Raw genomic sequence first — 25,082 nt, forward strand, 5'->3', positions numbered from 1 at the left:
TTAAGCAACAGAAACCCGCATGTTATTACGAAATGCACCCATGGTTCTGCTCCTTGTGTGTAAATGAGCATCTCAGCCTCCCCTACTCTTTTTTTTTTAAAGATTTTATTGATTTATTTTAGAGAGAGGGGAAGGGAGGGGGAAAAAGAGAGAGAAAGATCGATGTGAGAAAGAAACATTCGTTGGTTGCCTCTCGCTTGCACCCCAACCCGGTGGGGGTGTCGAGGCCTGCAACCCAGGCGTGAGCCCTGACCAGGAGTCGGAACAACGCTCAACCCACTGAGCCACGCCGGCCAGGGCTACAGCGTCCCTTTAATGCTACAGTTGCCTGCCCCCTCTCCCCAAGCCCCCTTTCTTCTGTCCTGGCCTGGCTTCCTCCACTCTCAGCTACCGGCTCAGAATCCCTACACGGCATTTAGCTTTGTGCCATTTCCTCCCACTTTCTCAGATACTTCTTCCTCGGAGACTCAGCAAAGCCATGATTTCCCGTGGAGGAATCATCCTCTTCCTCTGAAGGCAGAGAGGGGAGAGGTTGCAAACAATTAAAAGTTAATACATTCCTCTGTCATGGGGTTCCTATGACAGAGCCCTGGTTGCTATGGTTGCAGAAAAGACTATAAAGCTATTCGAGGCTATGTAACTATGGTTGCAGAGAAGACTGGAGACTTCAGAGGCAGGCGACAGTTGGATGCTGGCATGGTCGTCCACCCGCAGGGTGGGGATGTTGTGAAATGGGGTTAAGGACGATCCTGCTGATGGTGCTGGCCCCGTGTGGTAGCTCCTCAGGCCCCGGGCCTTTCTTACAGAGCTTGTCTTTTGAGAGCTGCTTGAAAGGTAACAATATATTGGGTTGGCCAAAAAGTTCGTTTAGTTTTTTTTGTAGGATGGCTCTAGTAGTGCTTAGTTAAGTTGTCTTCAACTTAATTTGAAACAATGTTGTTAGATTGCATTGTGACAGCTGTCAAATTAGTATGCATTTAAACTTACCAAAACTGGTAAATTTGTGCAGCCATTTTAATATTGAAAATGGAAGAAATACGCAACATTTTCGGCATGTTATGCTTTATTATTTCAAGAAAGGGAAAAACACAATTGAAACGAGTGTATGGAGAAGGTGCTGTGACTGATGGAACATGTCAAAAATGGTTTGTGAAGTTTCTTGGTACTATTGACATTTTGGCCAAATAATTCTTTGCTGTGGGGCTGTCTTATGCATTGGAAGATGTTTAGCAGAACCCCTGGCCTCTACCCAGTAGAAGCCAATAGTGGGAGATAGCTGCCATACTCAAATATCCAAATCAATAAAGTTATGGGTGAAAATGAAAATTGTGTCTTTTACAGAAAAAAGCTAAATGGAGTTTTTGGCCAACCCTGCCATCTCTACCCCTCTCGATGCTTTTTGTTTTTCTTGGCACAGAAACAGGACAAGAAAGGGCGGGGGGGGAAAGGAGGGGATGTGACATTTGAGCAAAATTGAAGTGCTCCATCCTGGGTTTGGATAACTTTACAACTGGTCACTTGCTCAGTGTGCACGTCCCGTTGCTGGGTGTGTAGTCGTGCACAGAAGGCTCTGGTGTTGACTTCTGTTGCCTCTGACTCTCCCTGGCAGGAAGCCGGAGAGTACTGTGCAATGCTGATGAGTGCATGCGTTTCCTCATGTTAATGAGGCAGTTCACCACATTCCTGACATGGGGCTCGGCGCCTTATAAGATCGTTCCATTTTTGGCTCTCCTTTTGGGAGTTTTTATTTTTTGATTATTTTTAAAAGATTTTCTTTATTTTCAGAGAGAGGAGAAGGGAGGGAGAAAGACAGGGAGAGAAACATCGATGTTTGAGAGAAACATCCATCGGTTGCCTCTTGCTCGCCCCCAGCGGGGGACCTGGCCCCCAACCCAGGCATGTGCCCTGCCAGGGAATGAATTAGTGACCTTCTGGGTCTCAGGCTGGTGCTTAATCCACTGAGCCACACCAGCCAGGGCTCCCTTTGGGGAATGTAGTTTTATATATCATCTTACATGTTGTATGTACGGTGTCATCGTTACTCCATTTTACAGATGAACAAACTGAGGCTCACAGAGGGCAGGGTGCCTGGATCCTATAGCTAGCAAGTGACAGGGCCAGTGTTTGGCCTAAGCATCCTGACTGCAAAGCTCACTGCTGGCTGGGAGTGGGGGGAACAGGGAGAGGACAGGGGCTGTTTCTACTCTTGTGGAGTCACAGCCCGATCATTCATTCATTCATACATGGGATACCTGCTGTGTGCCAGCGTTCGGGGGATAGCTAACGGCTTAAGACCCAGCAGTTAAGGCCCTGGCCTGGTAGCTCAGTTGGTTAGAGCATCGGCTTGATATGCCAAGGTTTCGGGTTCCATCCCTGTCAGGGTACATGCAGGAAGCAACCAGTAAGTAGTATTAATAAGAAATATATCAAAGTGATGTTTTTCTCTCTGTAAAAATAAGCAAACAAGACCCAATAGTTAAAGGTACTTTGATTCTGCGAGACCCTCGTCTTCTAATGCCTTTAAAATTTAATATGGTTTTAAACTGTAAGCCCCCTCTAGTGGAGAAAGTTAAGCCGCTTACACTTCAGTGCGGTGTGTACAGGGGCCAAGCCTACGTTCTTGAACGTAGGGCGGCCGCGTAGACGAGGTGCGGAGGCAATAGCCCTGGAGCGGGTTCCGCGGGGAGGCGCCTGGTGCGTGGGAGGCCTCCGGGCCTGTCCCAGTTGCCGGTTCTGCGAAGCTCTCATTAGCCAGTGACACGGGGAGGGGCCAGGTGACCTCACGCAAGCCGGACTCGGTGGCCTTAAAATCCGGCCTCTTCGCAACTGCGATCCCTACTGCTTCCCAGATTCGCGAGGTGGGTGAAGGGGTTCTTCCCAGGACTGAAGGAAGAGTGAGATGCTGGGGGTGGCCCTCCCGGTCCGGGGCGCGGTGCGGGAGACGTGGGAGTCGGAGAAGTTGGGTGACGCGAGAGGAAACTAGTTCGGGAGCGGCTGCCGCCTCCTGGCACCGCCGGCCGGGAGGGGCCGCCGACTGTCACCGGCGGGGCGGCGCCCCTGGCCGGCGACTCTCACAGCGCTCCCCGCAGCTGCGCCCCCGCCTCTGGGGTGTCTGGTGAACCTCCCCTGCCCCCATCAAGGGGTTCGTCCCGTCACAGCCTCAGGCAGGACACGGAGAGGGCAAGGGAGGGGTCCGGCTGCTCCCGGAGGGATTGGAGACCAACCTCCTGGTCTCCTTGCCAGAAGCCACCGTCCCCTGGGGTCTTGGGGACGCTACTATCTGTTAATGACTTAATGAACCCCTCCTCTCCCTGCCTCAGGCATTTACTCAGCTGATAAGGCAAGCTCCCGCCTGAAATTGAGGGTCCACAGCAGGAAAGAAGATGCGGGCGCCCATCGTAAGTGTGGGGCGCCCATTGTAAATGTGGGGCGCCCATTTTAAGCGTGGGGCGGGCACGGACTGGGGCTGCGGGCCGTGTGTTTGCGGTGGCTCATCCTGGAGCCAGAGTTATCAGGGCAGAGGGAGGATCCTTGAGGATGTGGGGCCACACTTGTATTTGTCCTGATGGCAGATGTGGGGCAGCAGGCACCTGCTGGAGTGGCCTAGGTACTCGAACTTCCTCGGGCAGGTGTAAAACCAACCCCCATCCTCGAAAGGCAAGACCTGCAGGAAGAGGTGGCAGAGAGGTACATACACCTGACTCTACAGAGGTCCCCTGCTGCCTTCCTGAGCCAGACCAGAACACCTGGACTGGCTTCTGGGGCCGAGGGAGGGGCTGGCCCGGCTGCCCCTGCTACCCCAGGCTCCACTGGGGGTCTGATCACAGTGGTTTTTTCTGGTCTCAGCTCATGCATGTCCTGACTCGCCCTGTCATCCGTTTCCGAGCTTTCACTTTCCATTCTTACAAACTGTGATGTGATTCAGAAATTGTAAAGGGGCCAGCCAAGGCTTCCTTTCGGCTTGGCACTTCTGGATGCAGAGAGGTTCAGAGAGCTGGCTGCTGCGGTAGGCCCTCGGGGATCAAGCTGTTCCCCCGGCGCTGCGCTGTGGAACTTTGTTCAAGTCTCAAGTCCATTCTGGTTCCAACAGTGAAGATTTTATGACTTAATACTTACGTCATACGAAGTGACATAAGTATTTTATCATACGAAGTAGTATTTTATCACTGATGCTTTGCACACATACAAACTACTCACGACTCCTACTATTATTATTATTATTTTGATCCACGTAAACAGCTTCACAAGGGCCTGGCATCAGGGTGTGCCTGGTATATTTGATGCCTGGACTGGTCATTTTCAAATATCCCTTTCCTTCATCTGACAACATTATTTTCAGTAATAATGATGAAATGAATAATAATAATGTCCAGAAAAACAATAAACATTTTATTTTGTTGTGCTTCGTGTATGAGCTCATGCCAGTGAAAAAATAAGATATGAAAAATAAAGTAAATGTTACAGAGAAAAATAGAAAAAAGTAATGGATTAATAGTTTTTAATTGCTTTAATGTATTTTTGAGGAAAAAAACTTACTCTTACACATAGGTTGGTCACAGAAATAAGTTAACATTACAGTTTCTGTTTCGGAACTTTAACTTCTGAAAAGTTGTCCATGACTTTGTCAAAGTTGATCTTCTTTAAAACTAATAAAAAATGATCTTCTTTGCATATTAATGCTCAAAATTTGGTAGAGCTAGATTTGCCAGTCCATCATTGCTCACAGTTGATTGAAAAACGCTTCATTAATTTTAATTTCAAGAGCTCCTCTCATGTGAAACAACAGATATACAAAGAGGAAAAGCCTTAAACATTAGGATAAGTTTGTCAGAGATTCATTAAAAACCCCATTTTGTAATACATTCTAGAGATTGCAATACTACCTACAGTCTTTTTTTCTTTTTTAAAAAAGGCAATTCTGGTGGCTCTTAAATATCTCCCCATTTGAAACATTTTCACTAAAACATTTCCCCCAGAAAATTCATCATAAATTTTTAGCTCATTTGGCAAAATTCTCCCACGTTTTTCTTCTGCAAAAATCAGAGAAAATGGCTGAGTGAGGGTGATGCTTGGGTAACCCATTGCTTTTGAATGAGAGCCTAGTGCTTGGTGAAAATAATCCAGGCTTTCAAATACTTCTACTTGGGTTTCTCCTGGCACTGGGAGAGCAGACTCCTTTTATCTTCTGTTTCAGCACAGGAACATGTAGGGTCACGGGGGTTGGCGCTACAAATCCTGTCGAAGGTGAGCTTTGAACCGTGCTGAGCTATTCGGGAAATTCCTGTCGGAACAGATGCGTGTAGCTGTGTGTCAGGGGCTGACTGACCGTCTAACTGGATGCTCTCTGATCTTCCACATAGAAGACAAAGTTTTTTAAAGAATAAGAAATAAAAACAGGCTAATTTGAAGCTCATAATTATATATATATATATATATATATATATATATAAAAAATTAAATCTCAGAGATAGAACTTAGATCTGCAGAAATAGAACCTTAGGGCAATAAAATAGCTTTGGGGAGAGTAGTATTTTATCACTGATGCTTTTTAAAATTGTTGGCATGGAGCGATAATAAACAGGAGGCTGACTTTGGGTGTGTCTTAGGACTGTTAAAATTCTCTGCGGACAAATCGCCCTTATTTGCACCCAGGGACGGTGGCTGCCACCGCCCCGGCCCAGGTGTGTCCCTGCCTGCTCGGAGGGCTGCACCGGGTAGTTGTTTTTCCAGCAGCTCCCAGGCCTCCCTGGGGTAGAGAGGCTGTGGCGTGTCTACCACAGGGCCCATGTTTCTCCGAGCCCTTTAACCAGCCTGTGCGTGACACCTCCTGGTCAGTGCCAAGCCTGGTGTGTCCACGTGTCTGTCCTGTCTGTGTCCCACATGTGCTTAGAGTGAGTGGGCCAGGAGCCTCTGCCTTCCCTCCTCCACCCACTGGTCCTTAACGCTGTGTCTTGTTGAGCAGCTGCTGCCGGGGAGCGAAGATCCATGTGAAATGGAGACTCTGTAATGGGAGGAAACTGGTGGATGTGCTCTGATCTCTGACTTTCTAGACTCCTTTCTCAGCTTCTCCCTGACCCTCCGTTTGCCTGCTGTCCTGACCGAGCAGGGAGGGGAGGAACTTCCTCAAAGAGCAAGGGCGCTTCAGTTCTGGGAGGGCCACCAGCCTCTGCTGGGAACTGTGTATGTGTCAGGCTGGCGGCCCAGTCTCGCCGGCGGGCTGGGCATGGAAACCAATCTCTGCTTCCCATGGGCTAAGCCCAACAGCTGTGGCCATTGGACAACAGGGCTGCAGCCTGAGGGGCAGTAGCAACATCAGGCCGGTGTATTAGGGCGGCCGTGAGGAGGTGGAAACGTGGAACCTGTTTTGAGGGATGAGTAGAAGTTTGCCAGTGGACAGCCAAGAAGATTTCAGGCCTAGAGTATGGTGATGTAGAGGCAAAGTGTGCTGTGGGGTTGTCATTGGATGCCGGGACCTCCGTGTGAGTTACTTGGTGTTGTAGAAAAGAACTTGGCCTTGGATTCAGGTGGATCTGCTGTGGGATCCTGGCCCTACGCCCTGGAGGGCTCTGCAACCCTGGGCAAGTTACTTCCCACTTCTAAGCTGCTTCTTGGTCCACAAAATGGGGCTGCTGTGAGGATTCCAGGGACATGAGGGGAAACCCCCCCCAGCAGGGCCTCGTGGGGCAGCGGGCAGTGGTTTCCAGAGGAGTTGGAGCGTGGTCCTGATTCACAGGGGTGGGGTGGGCACTCAGAACCGGCCTGGGGCCTGGAGGGCTAGAACCTGGGAGGCAGAGGAGTTTTGACTCCTTTTTCCTGAATACCCATGACCTTTGGGCTGCTGGGGCTGGGCCTGCTGCCTGCTGGCACTATCGCTGTCCCTGCCCCAGCGGCTGGCAAGGGAAGGGGTCATGTGTCCTGCCTCCTCCGTCTTCTCTCTGGGCCTGAGGCCGGGGAGCCTGGGCAGTCGGGCCTCCGCCCTGCACCCACCCAGCCTGGCGCACAGGGCCTCAGCCGTCCCCTAGGCATGAGGGGCTTTACAGCTTTCCCCCATTACCTTATTTATTTCTTACACAGACCTTGCCTGTTAGGTCTTAACAGCCCCGTTTTACCAGAGAAGCTCAGAGAGGTTAAGTGATTCCTAAAGGCCACACAGCAATGTTGCAGGGAGGGCTCGGCTGCGGCTGGACTGGCCTCTGCTCTGGAAGGGCGGCCTCTGTGAGGAGTTAGGTGACCGATTGCCACCCAACTCCTCACGGGTTTCTTCTCTTCCTAAGACGTCGTCACGGAAGCTCCCACTTCCCCCACAGCAAGTCCCTTCTCAGCACCCACCTGGGACTTCAGTGTTTTCTTTTTTTTAAATCACCAGTTTCTAGACATTTTCCCCGGACTGTCCAGACATGAAGGGGATGGCTAGGGATTTCCATGCTTGGCAGCGCCAGGAGAGGAACTTGCCCCCAGGGTAGGTTTCACAACCTCCGCCAGTGTCTCCAGCTATTCCCGGGGCTGCCCGCGGCCTTCCCAAGTCACACGGAGCCCAGCGGTGTGGGCGGGGAGCCGGCGGGGGCAGCCACTGCCGTATGGACTTACCTCAGCACGGACTTCCATAAAGCAGTATGGACTGGCCTCAGAAAATTAAAAATGAAACTGCCTTGCGACCCAGAGATTCCCCATTTCTGGGGATTTATTTGAAGAAATTCGAAAGAATACATGCACTCCTGTGTTCCTTGCAGTGTCATTTATGAGAGCCCAGATCTGGAAGCAGCCCGAGTGCCCATCAGTAGATGAGTGGATAAAAAAGCTGTGGTCCCTTTACACAGTGGAACCCCACTGGGGCTGGGCCCGGTGCCTGCTGGCGCTATCGCTGTCCCTTTCCCAGCAGCTGGCAAGGGAAGAGGTCATGTGTCCCACTTTCTTAAAGAAGAACATTTTACCCTTTGCGACAGCATGGGTGGACCTGGAGAACATGCTCAGTGAAATAAGCCAGTCAGAGGAAGACAAGTACCATATGCTTTCACTCATACGGGGAAGCTAACAAACAAAATAAACTAACAAAAAAAGTAGAAACAGCCTCAAAGATACAGAGAAGAGACCCACAGCTGTCAGAGGGGAGGGGCTGGGGGGCTGGGTGAAAACAGTGAAGGGAAAAAGCAAAATAAGCCACAACAAACCCTCTTATTCCAGAGGGAAAAGGTGGGGAGGGAAGACTGTAAAGAGGGCACAGGTGGTGATGGAAGGAGACTTCCCCTGGGGCGGTGAACAGACAGTACAATATACAGGTGGTGTGTTCTGGAATTGGCCCCCTGAAACTGATATAATTTTAGTAACCGGTGTCATCCCAATAAAGTCAATACCAAAAAATACAACAGTGGCAGCAAAAACTGCCATTTATAGAACGCGTCCAATGTGCCAGGCGGCATTTGCTGAGTGTCCATAGGGATGAACTTATTTGACTCTCAGGAGACCGTCAGGAGTCAGATGCTGAAATCATCCCCGTGTGGCCCCCGAGGGCACTGAGGCAGGAGGTGGGGGAAGTTGAGGAACTTGCCGCGGGCTCTTTAGTTAGTACGTAACAGGGCTGGGATTTGAACCCAGGGCGTCTGGCTCTGGAGCCCCGCGCCTGTAATCAGTCTGCTGTTTCTGAAAACTAAATCCAGCTTGACTTTAACACAGAGCAGGTAGATGCTCATTAGCCTGCTTCCTGCATTTCTTATACGCCTGAAGTATTTCGTTTAAGAAAACAAAATAGCAGATGCCTGACAATGAATGGGGCCGAGTGTGGGTGGATTGGAATACTTCCTTAGTGACCTCAAATTTAAAACATTCTTTTTGTTGTGTTTCAACCCCTGGGCTGAAAATCCTTCTAAAGGTGCCCTCACTTTCCCCTCCAGGCCTGTGCAGGGCCCACGGCCAGCCAGGGGCCCTCCCTGCGGCAGGGTTGCAGGGTGGAGGCGGGTTACTAGGCAGGGACTAGGACCAGAGCCAGTGGAAGCTGCTAGAAGGCTGTTTTCTTTTCCTTGTGGTGGGGTAGGGGGCGGTGCAGCAGGCTCTTGTATTACCACTTCCAAGTTGACCCTGGGTAGGTGACCTCATCTCTCTCAACCTCAGGTTCCTTCCTGCAAAATGAGTTATGACTGCTCACCTCAGGCTGACATTTCGGTCCCCTCCCCGGTCCCTTCAGACACCCTCTCCTGTGGTTCTCACTCCCGGCTGTCCAGGACAATCACCTAGAAGCTTGAAACAAATGTCAGCCTCAGGCTCCCCCTCAGGGATCCTCTTCCGGCCAAACCACAAAGCACTGTGAATGCTGTGCTTTTGCTCCTTAGAACCCTCTGCCCCCGCTGTGTTTACCTATCTCCTGCCGTCCCCTTGGAGGCCACTTCCTCCGCCACAGCCGCTCTCAGGGCAGGAGAGTGTGTGGGTGGAGAATGTCGGATTTGGGTTTGAATTCTGCCTCCGACACATATCCGTTCCTGCTTAGCTTGGCAAAACGCTCAGGCGCTGCCTTTTGTAGCATTACCTCCCATTCCTCTCCCCTCGTTCTCTCTTAAACCCGCTTGGCCAGGCTTTTACTCCCAGTCGGAGCTGTTCCCATGAAGGCCCCCCGGGACCCTCACCTCAGCCCTCTCCTGACTCAGACCCCTGTGTTCAGCTGCCCCCTGAGCCTCTCCAGTGGGCTACCTGGTGGACATTTGAGGCCAGCCTGTCCCTTCAGCTGCTGCTGCGCGGGGCGGAAACCCTGGGGTCGCTGTCGACTTCTCTCTCCTCCACGCCCCCATCGTTCAGTCAGCTTTCTACCTTCAAAGAAATCTAGAACCTGTTACTCCCCCTCCCCTGTCCCTGCCCTCACTGGCCCCTCCATGTCAGCCGCCCTGGCCTCTGGGCTGCTCCTCAAACACCTTCCTACCCAGGGGCCTTTGCTCAGGCTGTGTCCACAAAAGAATGTTCTAGACATCTGCAGGCCCCACTGTCTGTCTTCTCTGACCCCTCCTTTAATATTGCACCCCCTGCCTCCATCCCAGCGCCTTCCAGCCCCAGTGACACCACTCTCCCTTCCCTCCCCCACCTCCTTGCTACCTCTCCCTCCTTCCCTTCCCTTCCCTTCCCTTCCCTTCCCTTCCCTTCCCTTCCCTTCCCTTCCCTTCCCTTCCCTTCCCTTCCTCCCTCCCTCTCTTCCTCCCTTCCTTCCTTTCTTCCTTTGTTATTGTTTTTATTTGGTATCTCTTCTAATATTCCAGATGATTGACTTACTTACTACTGCCTTTTTGGGTGTCTCTCTCCCTGATGATGAACAAAGGTTCCCCGTGGGCAGGAGTTTTTGCTTTGTTCATAGACAGAGCCTAGGGTGGTGCCCGCCGCCTGGCCCAGCTCTGGGCATCTGTTGAGTGAATAAGCAAATGAGTCGGGGCTCCCCCAGGTGAAGGGGCTCTCGAGGGGTGTCTCTGGCCACTTCCACCATTTCCAGGAGGTCGGCGGGGTGTGTGTGTGGTTCTATGTGCACGCCAGCAACCCCATCCGGTAATTTGTGTGCAGGCTCCTGTCTGCGAACCACAGCCAGGGTTCAAGGCTGCGGGCTGGGAGGCAGGAACCAGGGAGGTCTAGAGCATCGAGATGCAGCACGGGGCATGCTTGTTTCATTGCCATTGTCGCTGTTGTCATTGTCCTGGGCTCCCTCAGCGCTTTACCTCTGCCTCTCAGAAGACCCATCGCTGAACTTTACAAGGAGAGTTTCAAGGGCTATTCAGGAGGAGTGACTAGGTGGACCTATTTGTGATAAAGCAAATATATTAACGTAATAGTAACATCTAGGGGGTAGGTATTCAGACGTTCACTAAAAATGCTTTCAATTTTGAACGTTTGAAAAATCAAACTGTGTGTTTAAAAAACTTTTCATAATAAAATATTGGGAAGCATGCTATGAACTTAAAAATGCTCATTTCAGAAAATCTGGGAAATACAGAAAAATAGAAGGAAGCAAAATAAATCACAATGCCACCTTTGTCTGAGCACCCAGAGGGAGTCTCTGTTAGGATGCTGGTGTGCACCCTTCTGGTCTTTTTGCTGTGCGTATTTATTTTGCTCCATAATAGTAATTATATGAATTACTGCAAAATTGAACATACTGATGTTTGTCAAGTCTTAAGTTCTTTTTTCTGATTCTAAAACAAATATATGTATATTTAAACATTTTGGAAAACTAGAAAAGAATGAAAAACAAAGTACCCCCAATTCTATCACCTAGTTTCAAGGTGATAGATAACGCCCACCTTTTCCAATTTAAAAACCCAAATTCATCAACATGAGAGAATTTTGCCCATCTAAAAATCTTAAAAACATTTTTATTATGAAAGTAATTCATATTGGTAAAAAGCTAATTAAATCATGTAACATAAAATGTGCAAGTCCCTGAGTCCAAAGCCCCTCCATATGCAACATACAACAGTTCAGTGTATTTTCCTCAAATCATACAGAGTCTATCATACATTTTGCTTTATAAATGTATAAAAATGTATTTTAAGCAAAGAATGGGGGTCATGTTTTTCAACTTACTGGTTTTGATTATTTCCTATAAGCCCACCGTGTTTTCTCTAATGGCTGTATCTACCTATGGATGTAGAATAACTTATTAAAGTGATTTTTATTCATGGCTGTTCAGGTCGTTTTTTCCAGTGTGAAGTTTGGAGGTCAGCAATTGTTCCTTAATTTGCTTACTAAGGGAAATGGCTGTGACCCCGCTCTTTGTAACTCTGCTTTTGTGGGGAGAATAAAGGCTTTTTGTTCCCAGATCCCGTGGTTGCAGAGTTTCAGCGTTGCCATTGTTACGGCCTGTGTCGTGTAGGAGGGCCCTGGTGCCCGTCCTGCCTGGACCGGCCCTGCCCTGGAGAGGCAGCTCCCTCCTGCTGCTTCCGCCGGTCCCCACGGTCCCCACGGTTCCTGGGGGAAGGACCACCTGGCAACCTGGTCCGAGCCGGGACTGGGGACAAGCTGAGTGAGGGAGGCATCACTGCTGATCCTTTGATAACAGGAGTCACAAACTTTTCTGTAGAGGGCCAGGTGCTGAAGGCTTTAGGTCTTGCAGGTCCCATGATCTCTACCGCACTGACTAAGCTCTGCTCATGCAGAAAGCAGCCGTGGACAAAATGTTAAGTGTCGCGGCGTGGCTGCGTGCTAGTAACACTTGGTGGACACTGAAGTTTGAATTTCCTGTGTTACCGGGTATTATTCTTTTAACATTTCCTTCAACCAGTGAAAAAATGTGAAAATGCTTCTTGGCTTGCATGCAAAAATAGGCGGAGGCACAAATTTGACCTGTGGATTATAGTACTTGTACTTCTAATTCTAAAACAGGATTTCTTGAGTTCTTAATTTTGATTCAGCTGAGTTGGCTTGTGTATGTATATCATTAAGTCATTATTCCTCTAGTTAGGTGTTAGCGCTAGAAAGGGGAGTATTATCCTTCGTTCATTACACCCTGTCCTCACTGCAAGGCCCGCTGTCTTACGGGTTTTTTTTTTCTCTTTTGGTTCCCTTTTATCGTCACCCCTGGCTCCATCTTCCCGATGGCCAGCGTCCTAGTGCGTTTCATGGGCAGTGCTTTAGTCTGTGTGATTCTTTTCTGGTTGTTGTTGCTTTTTTACATTTATTTTTTCGGGGATGGTTCTCCTAAGACGTGCAGGAGCGGGTTCTGTGTGGACATCCTTAATTTATGTGAGCGTATTGTATTGCAGACTCATTCTCGCATTTCCACTCAGCCCTGTGGTGGAAGTGCCTCCGCTCTGCTGCGTGTGGACAGCCAGCCCTTGCTTCTAACTAGTGCACAGGCTCCCTGGGCATGTCCACCGCCTTTTACTTCCTTTTTAAAACGAAGTTTCCTTGAGTGGTATCATGTTTTGAGCTTGTGTGGATTTGGAAATACGTGTGTTTTGGCCTTTACAAGAGACAGGCAATTTGAGTATTAAAAAAACACACACGCACACAACTTTTTTCTTTCAAACTGTAGATACCCATTTTAAAATGTTTTTAAAAATTTTAATATATTGATTTGAGAGAGAGAGAGGAAGGGAGAGAGAAAGAGAAACATCAATTTGTTGTTCTACTTATTTACCATTCATTGGTTGCCTCATGTATGTGCTCTGACCAGGGATCAAACCTGCAGCCTTGGCGTATGGGGATGATGCTCTAATCCACTGAGCTACCTAGCCAGGGCAATATAAAAATATCTTAAAAATTCATTTATTTTAAAAAATTTGTGCTTTTGAAAAAATTAAGGTCTAATTTACCCCTTTCAGTGTTCGGTCCTACAAAGGTTGATAGACACGTACAGTTGCATAGCTACGACCACCGTCAAGATACAGAAGAGTGCAGAAAGTTGAACTGTCCTCACAGTCCCTCGCGGCCTTTGGTTGTCAGCCCCTCTCGTCACTACTAGCCCCTGGCAACCATGGCTCACTTATCTGGCCTATCGCGGTGCCTATTCTGGAATGACATGTAAGGGGATCATGTGTTGCTTTTGGGGTATGGCTTCTTCCACTTGGCATCATGCATTTACCACCCCCTTACCTTTGGTGTTTAGTGTTACAGAGTCTGTCTTTTTTCTCGCAAAGGAGTCCACCCAAGGGTGACTCCTCCCCCACCCCCATCTTTGATGGAATCTCTCAGGCAGATCCACAGAGCTTGGGGCTGGCATGTGGGCAAATCCCTGCCCTCCCCTTTACTGCGCAGCGAGGGTTTCCTTGCTCACAGGAGAGGGTTAAGGGCGGTGTGCACCAGAGAGGCTCTCACCCCTGATTCTGGTCCCAGTCGGTATGTCTCCACCCCCAGCACTCAGCACACTGGTGTTAGTGGCACCTCAATAAAGTTGAATGAAAGCGACCTTGAACCTCTTAGCACTTCTCCAGCTTGGCCCCAAGCTTCCCGACGGGGCGGGGCCCTGAGCAGGGTGGCGGTGCCTTCCCCGTCTTCCCCTGCACACACTCCCACTCTCTCACTCCTACACACACTTCATCGCGATTTAATCAGAAGTAGGTATTTGGTCTTTGTCCCCAGTGCCTGGCACAGAGCTTCTAAAACCCTTGCCATTTCCTAAGTGATTGGGTGAGAGCAGGGTTTTGCTTCCTTTTCCACGAGGGGCCCTCTGCAACCCCACCTGAGCTGGTGCTCATGCGGCCGCGCCGGCTCGGAGCCAGGGCACTGCTGCTGTCAGAGGCCTGGGGCGGAGTCAGTCGCTTGTGGCCAGTGATCTAACCGACCGTGTGGACTGTGCGAACTCCCGGTTTACAGCTGGCTGGTCAGAAGCACAGGTGACAACGTGGACCTGGGATGGGCACCTGGATTGTGAGCGCAGCCTTGTGGGACTGAGCCTTTGGCCTGTGGGGTCTGTGTTAACTCAGGGTGGTTAGTGTTCACTGAAGGCTGAATTGCTTGGCATGGAAAGCCCACACATGTTGGTGCGTTGGTGTGGGTACAGTAGAGAGGAGGGTTTTCTTTCTCTCTCTCTCTCTCTCTCTCTCTCTCTCACACACACACACACACACACACACACACACACACACACACCGCTTATCATGGGGTGAGCAGCCAGGAGGACATTCTTGCCAGAGGCTGATACCATTTCTTGGTCAGGCCCTAGGCCAGGTTGGAGAGCGTCCGTGGGACATGCTTCTGATTTGACAGCTTCTGGCAGGGCCCCAGCCTTTGCCCCAGGGTTCCAAGGTCTCACTCGCTCCTACCATCTCTAACATCCCTTTTTCTGGTTTTGCAGCCCGAGCCCAATCTGGGAGACCTGATTGAGATTTTCCGCCCACTCTACAGACACTGGGCCATCTACGTTGGCGATGGCTATGTGATCCACCTGGCTCCTCCAAGTAAGGATGCCCAGCACCTCCACTGCGCTGGGGCTGCGGGGAGAGGGAGGCGGGGGAGCGGTGGGCGGGGGGACCCTAATGTTCTCCTTGCTCCCTGACTGGCAGCTGGCTCCTGAGTTCTGTAAGAAGGCAGGTCAGTGAGGGGCCATGGTTTTCAAACTCTGCTGCTTGGAACCCCAGGGGTTCTATAGGTGGGCTGAGGTGGGCTTCCAAGGGGGGCAGCTCTGCCTTTCTGGTGTCATATGCTGTGGCTTTGACTAAAACACGTTCAGCATTTAAGTAGGGGAGAGCACGGGTTTGGGGCAGCAGACCTGGCCAGGAACCCGGTTTCTGCTTCCCAGTCTTGGTTTCTTTATCTGTAAATGAGGCTAAGAGCACTGAACTTGGAGGATCACCGTGAGAATCGCCCCCCCGCGCCCCTTTCTTAAACTTTTTATTTAAATGGAGGTATAGCATTGTATGTAAGTGCACAACTAGAGTAAGATGTATGGTCCATGAATTTTAAGAAACTATCCATCCCTGTGACAATGACCCAGATGAGGATGCAGGTCATTTCCGTTCCCGGGCACTCCCTCAGTATCCCTTACCCTCTTGAGAGGCAGCTGCTATTCCAGCTTCTCTTGCCGTAAATCAGTTTTGCCTGTTCTGGAACTTCCCGTAAGAGCAATCGCTTCTTGCGTGAGGCCTGTGAGAGCTGTCGTGTCGTGAGTGGCGGTAGCTCTTACACTTTCATTTCTGCAGGGTTTCCGTTCTGTGGCTACACCTCAGTTTGTTTTCCGTCCTTCTGCTGATGGACGTCGGGTTGGTTCCGGCAGTGGGCTGCTCTGAGGGCAGCTGCCGTGGCCCTTCTTGGACGTGCCTTTTGCCCTGTACTTGCAGAGGAATCAGAAGTCACTGGGGAAGATGTCATCTTCCCCACCCCTGATTACCCAAACCACCAATACCTGCACCCACAGAACCTGCCTTTCCTTCTGTTAAAATGCAACACATGTCCCTGCCTGTATTTAAAAAGCCAGCCCCTGTGTGTGGGTCCTGGACCCCCTCCTCCTATTTCATAGTCTCTTTGCCCCTCTCATTTCCTGCCTTCTCTGTATTGTTGTCCTGCGGGGCTATCCCTATTGGCGTAGAAACCAATCTAAGGTCTCCTGTCGACAAAACAAACACCCCTGCACTTCACGTCCCCCCTCTGACTCACCGTGGAGCAAATCTGTGTGGTGGCTGTTGCTGCCTCCTCACTGACCGTTCTCCCTGCCCCCACCTCCCCACCCCGGGCTCGCTCTCCCACTCCTCTCCTGGAACAGCACTTAGCAAGGCCACCGAAAGGCCTTCCGCATCTTGACAAAGGTCAGTGTTCTGGTCCCAGCTTCCTTGACCTCTTTCCTCTCTTCGCTGGGCACCTGTCTTTCTCCCTCCCCTCTGGGCCCTTCCTTCTTAGTCTCCTATGTGGGCTCCTCCTCTCCCACACCCCTAATCCTTACTGTCCCCAGGTGACCTCATCAAGTCATCTGACTTCCCATACCTTCTATTTGTTGATGTGTCCTGAGCCTACACCCTCAGTTTAGGTGACCCCACACAGCTGCAGACTTCCCTGACCCCATGGCTCCTTGGCCTCTCCATGTGGGTGTCCACAACATGCCCTGGATGGAACGCTCCCAAGGGTGTCCCCAGCCAGCTGCGCAGGCCCCAAGGCTAGCGGTCACCCTTGGTCCTTTTCACCCCATAACTAATCCATCAGGAAGTCGCGGTGGCTTTATCTGCAGAACAGACCCCGGATCCCATCACCGGCCACCCCCCCCACTGCTGCGTCCTGGTGCCAGCCCCTGCCCCCTCTCTCCTGATGCTGCTGCAGCTCCTGGTTGGTGTTTCTGCCTCTTGCCCACTTACGATCAGTCCCTCCTTCTCCGGGCAGCCAGCGTGATCGCTATGAACAGGGTGTCCAACATTTTTCTGGGCCACGCTGGGAGAAGAAGAGTTGTCTTGGGCTGCACATTAAATAGACAAACACTAACGAAAACTGATGAGCAAAAAAAAAGAGGTTTTAAGTAAATTTGGGGTTTTGTGTTGGGCTGCGTTCATAGCCATCCTGGGGCTCATGCCGCCCAGCAGCTGTGGGTTGGACACCGCTGCTTATAAATCTGATCGCATCGTTCTTTTCCTTAATATTCTTACTTGGCCTTTGCATCCCCTGCAGAATAAGATTCTAAGTCTGCACTGTGGCCTGTGGGGCCTGGCGTGGTCTGGCCTCCACCTCTCTCACCTCCTGCCGCTTGCCTCTCGGGCCTCTAGGCTTCAGCCACTTTGGCCTCCTCGCAAATGCCACGCTTTTTCCTTCCCGGCGTCTTTGCTCTTGCTTGTCCTTCTGCCTGTGGCGCTCTTCCCTGGAGATCAGCTGCGTCCTCTTCATCCTTAAGTCTCAATTCAAGTGCCCGTTCCCGGGGTGGCCCTCCCCGATCTGAGCCAGAACAGCCACCCTGAGTCACTTATTCTAATCCATAGCATTTTCAGTGGCTGAAAGTACCGTATCTCATCTGCGTGTTCGAAGTCAGCGTCCGCTCACTAGAATGTGAGCTGCTTGAGGGCAGGCGGGCGGTGTTCATGCCGCTGTCTCCAGCACTGTGGACAGGGCCTGGCACAGAGCAGGGCCTCAGAGTGGGCTCCTGGCTGCTCTGAGTGGCTGATGCTGGTGGACAGGAGCCAGAGGAAGGCGTGGCAGGGACCTGGGGGGACACGGGTGCCATAGATCACTGGGTGAGTGATGCTCCTGAATGGAAAAAGATGCCTCTACATGCATCTTCTCATTCTAGCTTCACGGGAGTCTTGCAAGGTAGGCTCTGGCGGGGCTCAGCTCTCCCTCCCCACCATCCTGGTCATTATGTGGACCTCAGGCGACTGAGGAAATGGTAGAAATGAGAACTGGATGGCAGCTTGGCGAACAGCCTCAAGGATAGCAACAGCTCACACTTGCTGGGCGCTCCACGGGTGCCAGGCACTGGCGGAGGCACCTCCCGTGGCCAGCTGCTTCAGTCCTTGCAGTACCCGTGCAGTACGGTAGGAATGGGGGCACTGTTGTTGTCCCTGTTCTTCAAGGAATCTGGGACTCAGAGAAGGTAAACAAATCTCCCAGTATCATAGCAGGCAAATGGTGAAGGCGGGATGTGAACCCTGGCTGTCCGACTCGTGATTCTGTGGCTTTAACTGCCCAGTCTGATGTTCCCCAGAGTTCAGCCTTCAGTTGTTAGCCCTTTCTGCAATTGTTCTGTATTTTATTTAATAGACTAATTTTAAGAACTGAAATCATTTTTTCAAAGGAGCTTGAGATTGCTATACTGATGTGTGCTCGTGCATCAATTTTAGCTTGTATTTGGGGAGTCCTACAGTGTTAGCAAGGTTAAGTGACGTGTCAGGACCACCCAGTGAAAGAGTCCCGATGGGAACCCAGAGCTTCTGATCAGCGGCCCGTGCACCATTGTGCCACCACCAGGTGGCGCCCAGGGGTTGACTTCCAAAGAACACAACTTGGTCCTGAGAATTGCTACCTCCTGGAACTTCGTGCTGTGTGCACCATGCTCGCCTCGCCCCGGTCTCAGCCCTGCCCCCCACCAAAGGGCTGAAGCGGGCCGGGTCCGGTCCCCACAGCCTCTTCACATGCCCTGGGCGGACACACAGTGCCACCTCTTTTATTTACTCCAGGGAACCGCTCAAGCATCTGCTGCCCTATTGGTAGCAAGTCAGGAGCCTCTTGATTTTCTAAAATCTCAGGATTATTCTCAGGGCAAAGGGGTGTAGTCCCTTCTGGGAAGCCAAGCAGCGGAGGGCCGGGGATCTGATCCCTCCTGCCACTGCTTGCTGCTGTCCACGGTGGGTGTCACAGTGGAAGACCTCTGCCCAGCCTAATGGGCTGCCTCCCCTGCTGGGGAGAACCTGGGGGTCTTGACCTGGCAGGGCCGCAGCGGCTCTCTGAGGGAGAGGGCGGCTCTTCTCCTGGGTCTGCCCCTTAGGTACACACTCAGGCTTTCAGCCACCGTACTCACGAGTGCCCCGCCCGCACAGGGCAGGGTCACGGCCTTGGGAAGGGCGCCCAGGCTCTGGCGGGGCTCAGCTCTCCCTCCCCACCATCCTGGTCATTATATGGACCCCATACTTCCTTTCTTTGAAGCAGTTTCACTCCTGGGCTATGTTGCCCGCTCTAGCCCCTCAGCCCTGGCCAGGGCTGTGCGTGTACCCTCGGGGCCTCCCTGGTATCACAACTCGGCGCAGCTGTGGGATTTTGGTCCCTTTGTTCCCAGAAGGGCGGGAACCAGCTCCGGAAATCCATCTGCCTTTCCTGCAGTAGTCAGCTTTTTCTGTGCCCAGGATGTGTAGCCGGGATAGAAACACAGAAGGTCACGCTCTGTTCGCCCCGGGGGATGGGCGGGCTCAGGACCCACATCTGTGTAACCAGAGGGCCACTGAGGTGGCACAGGGTGTAGGAGGCTAGCTTCTCCAGGTTAAAAAAAACACGATGAACCATAGAGTCTCACTGGGCTTCGTTTCAGATAAAGAAACCAGGGCTCAGAGACGACAAGCACCTTCTCCAAAGCCACTCCCCACGTGCCTGACCCTCCGCTCTTTTCCCTCCCATCTTCTCATCCTCTTGTGGATGGTGCCAGGGGTGTTGCCCAGTGGGGACCATCCCCGTTTCCTCTTTGTGACCCGCAGGTGAGATCGCCGGGGCCGGCGCGGCCAGCCTCATGTCTGCCCTGGCGGACAAGGCCATAGTGAAGAAGGAACTGCTCTATCATGTGGCCGGGAGAGACAGGTACCATGTCAACAACAAACATGATGACAAGTACTCACCGCTGCCTCCCAGCAAAATCGTCCAGCGGGCGGAGGAGCAGGTGGGGAGGGAGGTGCTCTACAAGCTGACGAGCGACAACTGTGAGCACTTCGTGAACGAGCTGCGCTACGGAGTCGCCCGCAGTGACCAGGTGCGTCCTCAGCCTGCATCCTGTCCCCAGGAACCAGACCAGACCCTTCCCCCGCTGACAGTGGCTGGGCATCTGCATGGGCCGGGCCAGGGTGCAGACAGAGGCACGAAGGAGACAAAGCGGCAGAGGCAGACTCCCTGCCCTCGTGGGTGTGACCGAAGCCGGGGAGGGACGAGGGTGGGCAGACCTGCCAGTGGACAGTGCAGACCCGTGTGGTTTGGGGGGCGCTGCCACAGCCATGCGGTCGCCCCCGTGCCAAGTCTTCCCTGGCTGCCCGGCCTTGCGATGGCCGCTTCCCACAAGGCCAGAGGCGGGTTGTACTGCCCCCACTTTGCAGATGGGGAGACCCAGGCGCACAGTGCTTCAGTAACTGGTGATGCCGATGACCGCTTATTTTATCAAACAAATCTGTGTCGAGTCCCCACACCTGGTCCTTGTCTGTTCCTGGGAGTCTGCAGCTGTGCTGATATGTAGCGGAGGGAGGGAGGGAGGAGGGGCCCGGGTCTGCCTGACAGGCTCTTCATTCTTATGCAAAGCACTATCCTCAGCCTGACGCTGCCTGAGGGGTGGTCCAGGAGGTCCCAGGGGATGAAGTCCAGTTCTTTCACTAAGTTTGAGTTTGGTTGTGACCCCTCTTTTTTGAATCTCTTTTCCTGGGTCACTAGCTTCCTTCTTATTCTCTCTCATTCCCTCCTCTGCTCTTTTGCACCTTCAGTACCATTTTGCGTGTGTGTGAACAATTAGAAAAATCCTTAGATGCTTGTTAAAGCGAAAGAGTATATATTTTTTCAAAAAGTTGAAGGCATTACTTCCTTGTCATCTAGCTAATGGTGTTGTTGTTGAAGAGTCTTAAATGGTTCAGATTTTTGATCCTTTGTATATGATCTATTTTTTCTTCCCAGAAGCTTATAGAACCTTCTCTGTGTCTTCAGTGCTCTGAAATCTCACTGTGCTGCACCCATGAGGATCTGTTTTAGTGCATTATGCTGGGCACTCGATGACTCCTTTCAATCTGGAAACCCCATTCCTTCAGCGATGGGAACTTTTCTATTTTCTCTTCTCTCCTTCTGGAACTCCAGTCATTTGGATGTTGGACCCTAGACTTCTCTGATTTTCTTATCTTCCCTGTCATGCTTTCCATTTATTTACTTATTTATTTTTAATTAGAAAACTAACATCTCTGAATAGACTGGGGTATAATAGAAGTTTTTTTACAAAGTAGCAATGATGATATGAGCATAAAAAAAGAGAGACTGATGATGAACAAATCTATTTTCACTATTGGAGATGCTGCATAACAATTGAAGTCCCCATTCACACATGGCTTCTGCTTCAGGTAAATGTACACACTCCTATGCAGCAATAAAGTTCAAGTAAAGCTTACTTCAGAAACTTTAAAGCACTAAGATACTCTAGGAAACTCAGGGTGCTACTTTAGGAAGATTTGGTAGATTTATAAAATATCTCAGCCATCTCACTTTTAGTTATTCTTCATTGATTATTAATAGACTAAAGAACCAAGTCACAGGTTTCTATAAATAAAGAATTATGTGTCAATACAAAGTGGTTACATAATTTAGTAAAATACATACTGTATTTTGCCATGTATAATGTGCAGCCACATTTTTGGCCTAAATTTTCAGAAGACAATCTTTCATTTTAATTTTTTAATTCAATTATTTATTTATTTATTTATATTTAAGTACTTATTTTTTGTATTATAAAGGAATTTTAGCATCTACTTTTGAACATATTATGATGCAAGAAATTTTATGTAACAAATAATTGCAAAACACAACAACAGATAACAAGGTATTTCAGATGCTACCCATGTATAGTGCTCACCCTTATATTTCCCTCAGAAATTTGGGCAAAAAAAGTGCTCATTATACATGGCAAAATATGGCATGTCACTAGACACGAATACTATTTAGAGCAATTAAATACAATTCCAACTGTGACATGGTGAAATACATAGGGAACAGTTTTTTTTTTTTTATCATTTACTCTTTTTATATAAATAATAATTCAGCTCTTCTTGCAAAATGAAACAATGCAAACTGGACACATCACACTTTCTCCCTGTGGCTTTAGCCCTGCGCACTGCCCATCCATCTGGAAGGGCAAACACAGTGACAACACAACAATGAAACAGTGTAAACAATTCTATTGGACTCCCTCACAGAAGATGAAACCAGGACATACTACAAAACAAAAAGAGCTACCATCTATACTGTATCCAAAGATTCCCTTTTTTTCTTTTAATTTTTTCCTTTTGATTCTAGCGAGAGAGGAAGGGATGGAGGAAGAAAGGGAGAAAAATATCAATGTGAGAGAGAAGCATCAATTGGTTGCCTCTTGCACACGCCCTGACTGGGGACTGAACCTGCATCCCAGGCATGTGCCCTGACTGGGAATCAAACCCCTGACCTTTTGTCTGCAGGATGACACCAAACTAATTGAGCCAGGGCCAAAGATTCCTCTTTTATTTCTTGGCCTAGGATGAGGGTTTCTCACCCTCAGCTCCGTTGACATTTTGGGTCATGCGAAGATAATTCTTCATTCATTGGCCTGACTTGCCCTGTGAATTGCAAAATGGTTAGCAGCATCAGTGGCCTCTACCTGCCAGGTACCAGCAGCGCTCCCCCACCTCTAGGTCTAAGAACCACAATGTCTGCAGATAGTGTCAAGTTTCCCCCAGAGGTCAAAACTGTCACCAGCCTGAGTGAGTAATGGTCATGATCCAGGGTGTGGACAAACTGAAATGCAACTTCCACGCGTCTTCCATGTCATGAGAGATGGTGGATTTAGCATATGCTGGAAATGCTCAGCAGTGATTTTCTCTGTAAATGCTGTCAAAATGCCACCTCTCCTTTTCATTTAACTCAGGAGGACATTTTTGTTTGTCTTTACTAATCTGATCAGTCATTATGTTTATTTGTGCTGCTCTCTTTCAAGCAGATTAGGTTTTCCTTCAACGGAATGGTTATGACTCATTTAACTCACCAGTTAGAAAGGGAAGCAATGAGTTTAGATTAAAATGCAGTTCACCCTTTACATGCCTAAGAATTTCTAAAACAAGATTCCCTGACTTTCCACCTACCTTGAAATACTTGAGCTTCACAAAAGGTACATTTAGTAGGCTTTTGTAAATAAGCCTTCATGCTGAATAGTTTATTTATTTATATTTTTAAAATTTTAAATCATTTTTAATTTTTCAATTCCTGTTGACATACAGTATTATATTAGTTTCATGCATACCCCCCAGCGATTAGACATTACATCACTTACTAAGTGGGCATCCTGATGAAGCTGGTACCATCTGACACCATATGGAGTTAGTGCAGTGTTACCGACTGTATTCGCTGTGCCGTACTTTACATCCCCATGGCGGTTCTGTGACAGCCAATTTGTACTTCTTAATCCCTTCGCCTTTCTCACCCATCTCGGCAACCCCCCTCCCATCTGGCAACTGTCAAAATATTCTCTGTGTCTGTGAGACTGTTTCTGTTCTGCTTCTTCATTTATTTTGTTTTTAAGATACATATGTTTTAAATAAATAGATATGTATTTATTGCCATTTTATTGTTCATACTTCTGATTTTTTCCTTCTTCGTGTTTTTAAAGAGGACCCTTTAACCTTTCATGTTATGCTGGTTTGTTGGTGATGCACTCCTTTAGCTTCCCTTCGTCTCCCACGCTGTCCCAGAGCCTCACCAGGACAGTGTTGGGTGCAAGTGGATTCCTGCAGGTTTCTGAGCAAGTTAACCCAACAGAACCATGGCTGCCACAAAGTTGTGCCCAATTGCCTTTTAGAGGGAAGGTTTAAAAACTGAACAGCAGTCAAACCTCGGATCAGTAGCTTCATCCAATGTTGGCATCACGTGTTTTGGCTGCTAAGGATATCAGTGTGGAGGACGGTGAAGGCTGACGTCAAAAGCCAGGTTAAACGCTTGGCAAGGCCACGCTCAGCCGCTTGTTATCTGCAAGGTAGAGCAAGCTGGCAGCTGGCGACAGCCTAAGCCCTGGGGGCCGGGGGAGGGGTGGTTGAGAAGGGAGTAGATAACCACAAGCTTCCCCTGAAGACTGCAGCCTCTGCGGTAGAAAGCCTTTTCATGTAGGTAGCCTGGGAACGGAACAATCCGTGCCCACAGCCTTCCCCTAAGGCTTCAAAACTCCCTTGAGCTTTGCTTAACCAACCCCTATAAAATAAAAGCAGAGACTATGGTCATTGTCATTGTCTCTCCCTCAGAGGACAATGCCCCACCTGGCCCCCGCGTCTCTCTAACGTGTCTTGTGTTGTGTCTTTGTGTTGTGTTGTCCCTTCTCAATCTCCCATCACTCCCACTCAGGGCCCACCACTCCGCGCGGGTCGCGGCAATCAGCGATGGGTGGCTTGCGGTGTTAGGGACACTGACGTCTCACAGAGCTCTGCTGAGCACATTTCTTGAAGGCTTCCAGATTCTTCTCTGCCTCGATCCCTGAGGGGTTGCGGCAGCCACACATATACAGCCTCGGCAAGCTCCACACTTGCAGTAGCAAGGGCTATGTGGACCCAGTCATGTAAGGATGTGGGGTTTGGGTACCGAGTCCACATTTTTATCCTTTTCATTCCTGGGATTTTTGGAATCCTGTCTTCATTGGACGTCTTGGCATAAAATGATGAAGAATCTTTTTCTCTGCTGTTCCCGATTCTGCTTCAGTGCCTGGCCTGGTTTCGGGGTGGGATTTCTTGAGCTACGTTCATGACAGTCTTTCATGCCTTTGTGGGAACAGGCACGGTTTTGCTGACTTGGCTGTGTGCGCTGGGGACAGTGGCTACAAGCTGAGGAGAGAGTTTGTTCTCCCTTTGCATTGTCACAGGACCTGGTGGCCCCAGAGCAGGGCCCTGGATAATGCTGGAAACAGGAAGAGGCCCAGCTTTCTTGCTTCTGCTTGCTGATCCGTGTCATTGCCGTGCAGTTTTGTTATCTTTGGTGGTGCTGCTGCCACACCTGATAGAACACGAAGGGCTGGACTGGCGGGTGTGAGGACATCATGGCTAAGACAGGACTCTGGGAAGGAAGCTGGGGAAAGGGCCATCGGAGACACTGGCCTTCCAGCTGGGCAGAAATTAGGGCAACAGACCTCTGTAATGGGAATGGTTTCTAAGCTGCAGAGGGCATCCTCAACATGCACCAACAGAGGCTCTTTATCCATACAGAATCTGAAGCTCTTGATGCCATTGGAGGTGAGGTCCATGGCTACCGTGTTT

General features: G+C 50.1%; 1 protein-coding gene across 1 annotated transcript in view; it reads left to right on the forward strand.

Annotated features, from left to right (window-relative positions):
* Nucleotides 1–2,766: 2,766 nt before the first annotated feature.
* Nucleotides 2,767–25,082, forward strand: part of LOC129068629 (phospholipase A and acyltransferase 3) — a 30,673-nt gene continuing 8,357 nt past the window's right edge. The window contains exons 1-4 of the mRNA XM_054570992.1: nt 2,767–2,858; nt 3,321–3,398; nt 14,759–14,861; nt 19,560–19,828. Coding sequence (XP_054426967.1) covers nt 3,384–3,398; nt 14,759–14,861; nt 19,560–19,828 — 387 coding nt within the window. The 5' untranslated portion in view covers nt 2,767–2,858; nt 3,321–3,383. The remainder of the gene's footprint in view (nt 2,859–3,320; nt 3,399–14,758; nt 14,862–19,559; nt 19,829–25,082) is intronic.

This window comes from Pteronotus mesoamericanus, unplaced genomic scaffold, assembly GCF_021234165.1.
Source record: "Pteronotus mesoamericanus isolate MK-2021 breed Mesoamerican mustached bat unplaced genomic scaffold, CSHL_Meso_final contig_214, whole genome shotgun sequence".
In the NCBI taxonomy this organism is placed as follows: domain Eukaryota; kingdom Metazoa; phylum Chordata; class Mammalia; order Chiroptera; family Mormoopidae; genus Pteronotus; species Pteronotus mesoamericanus.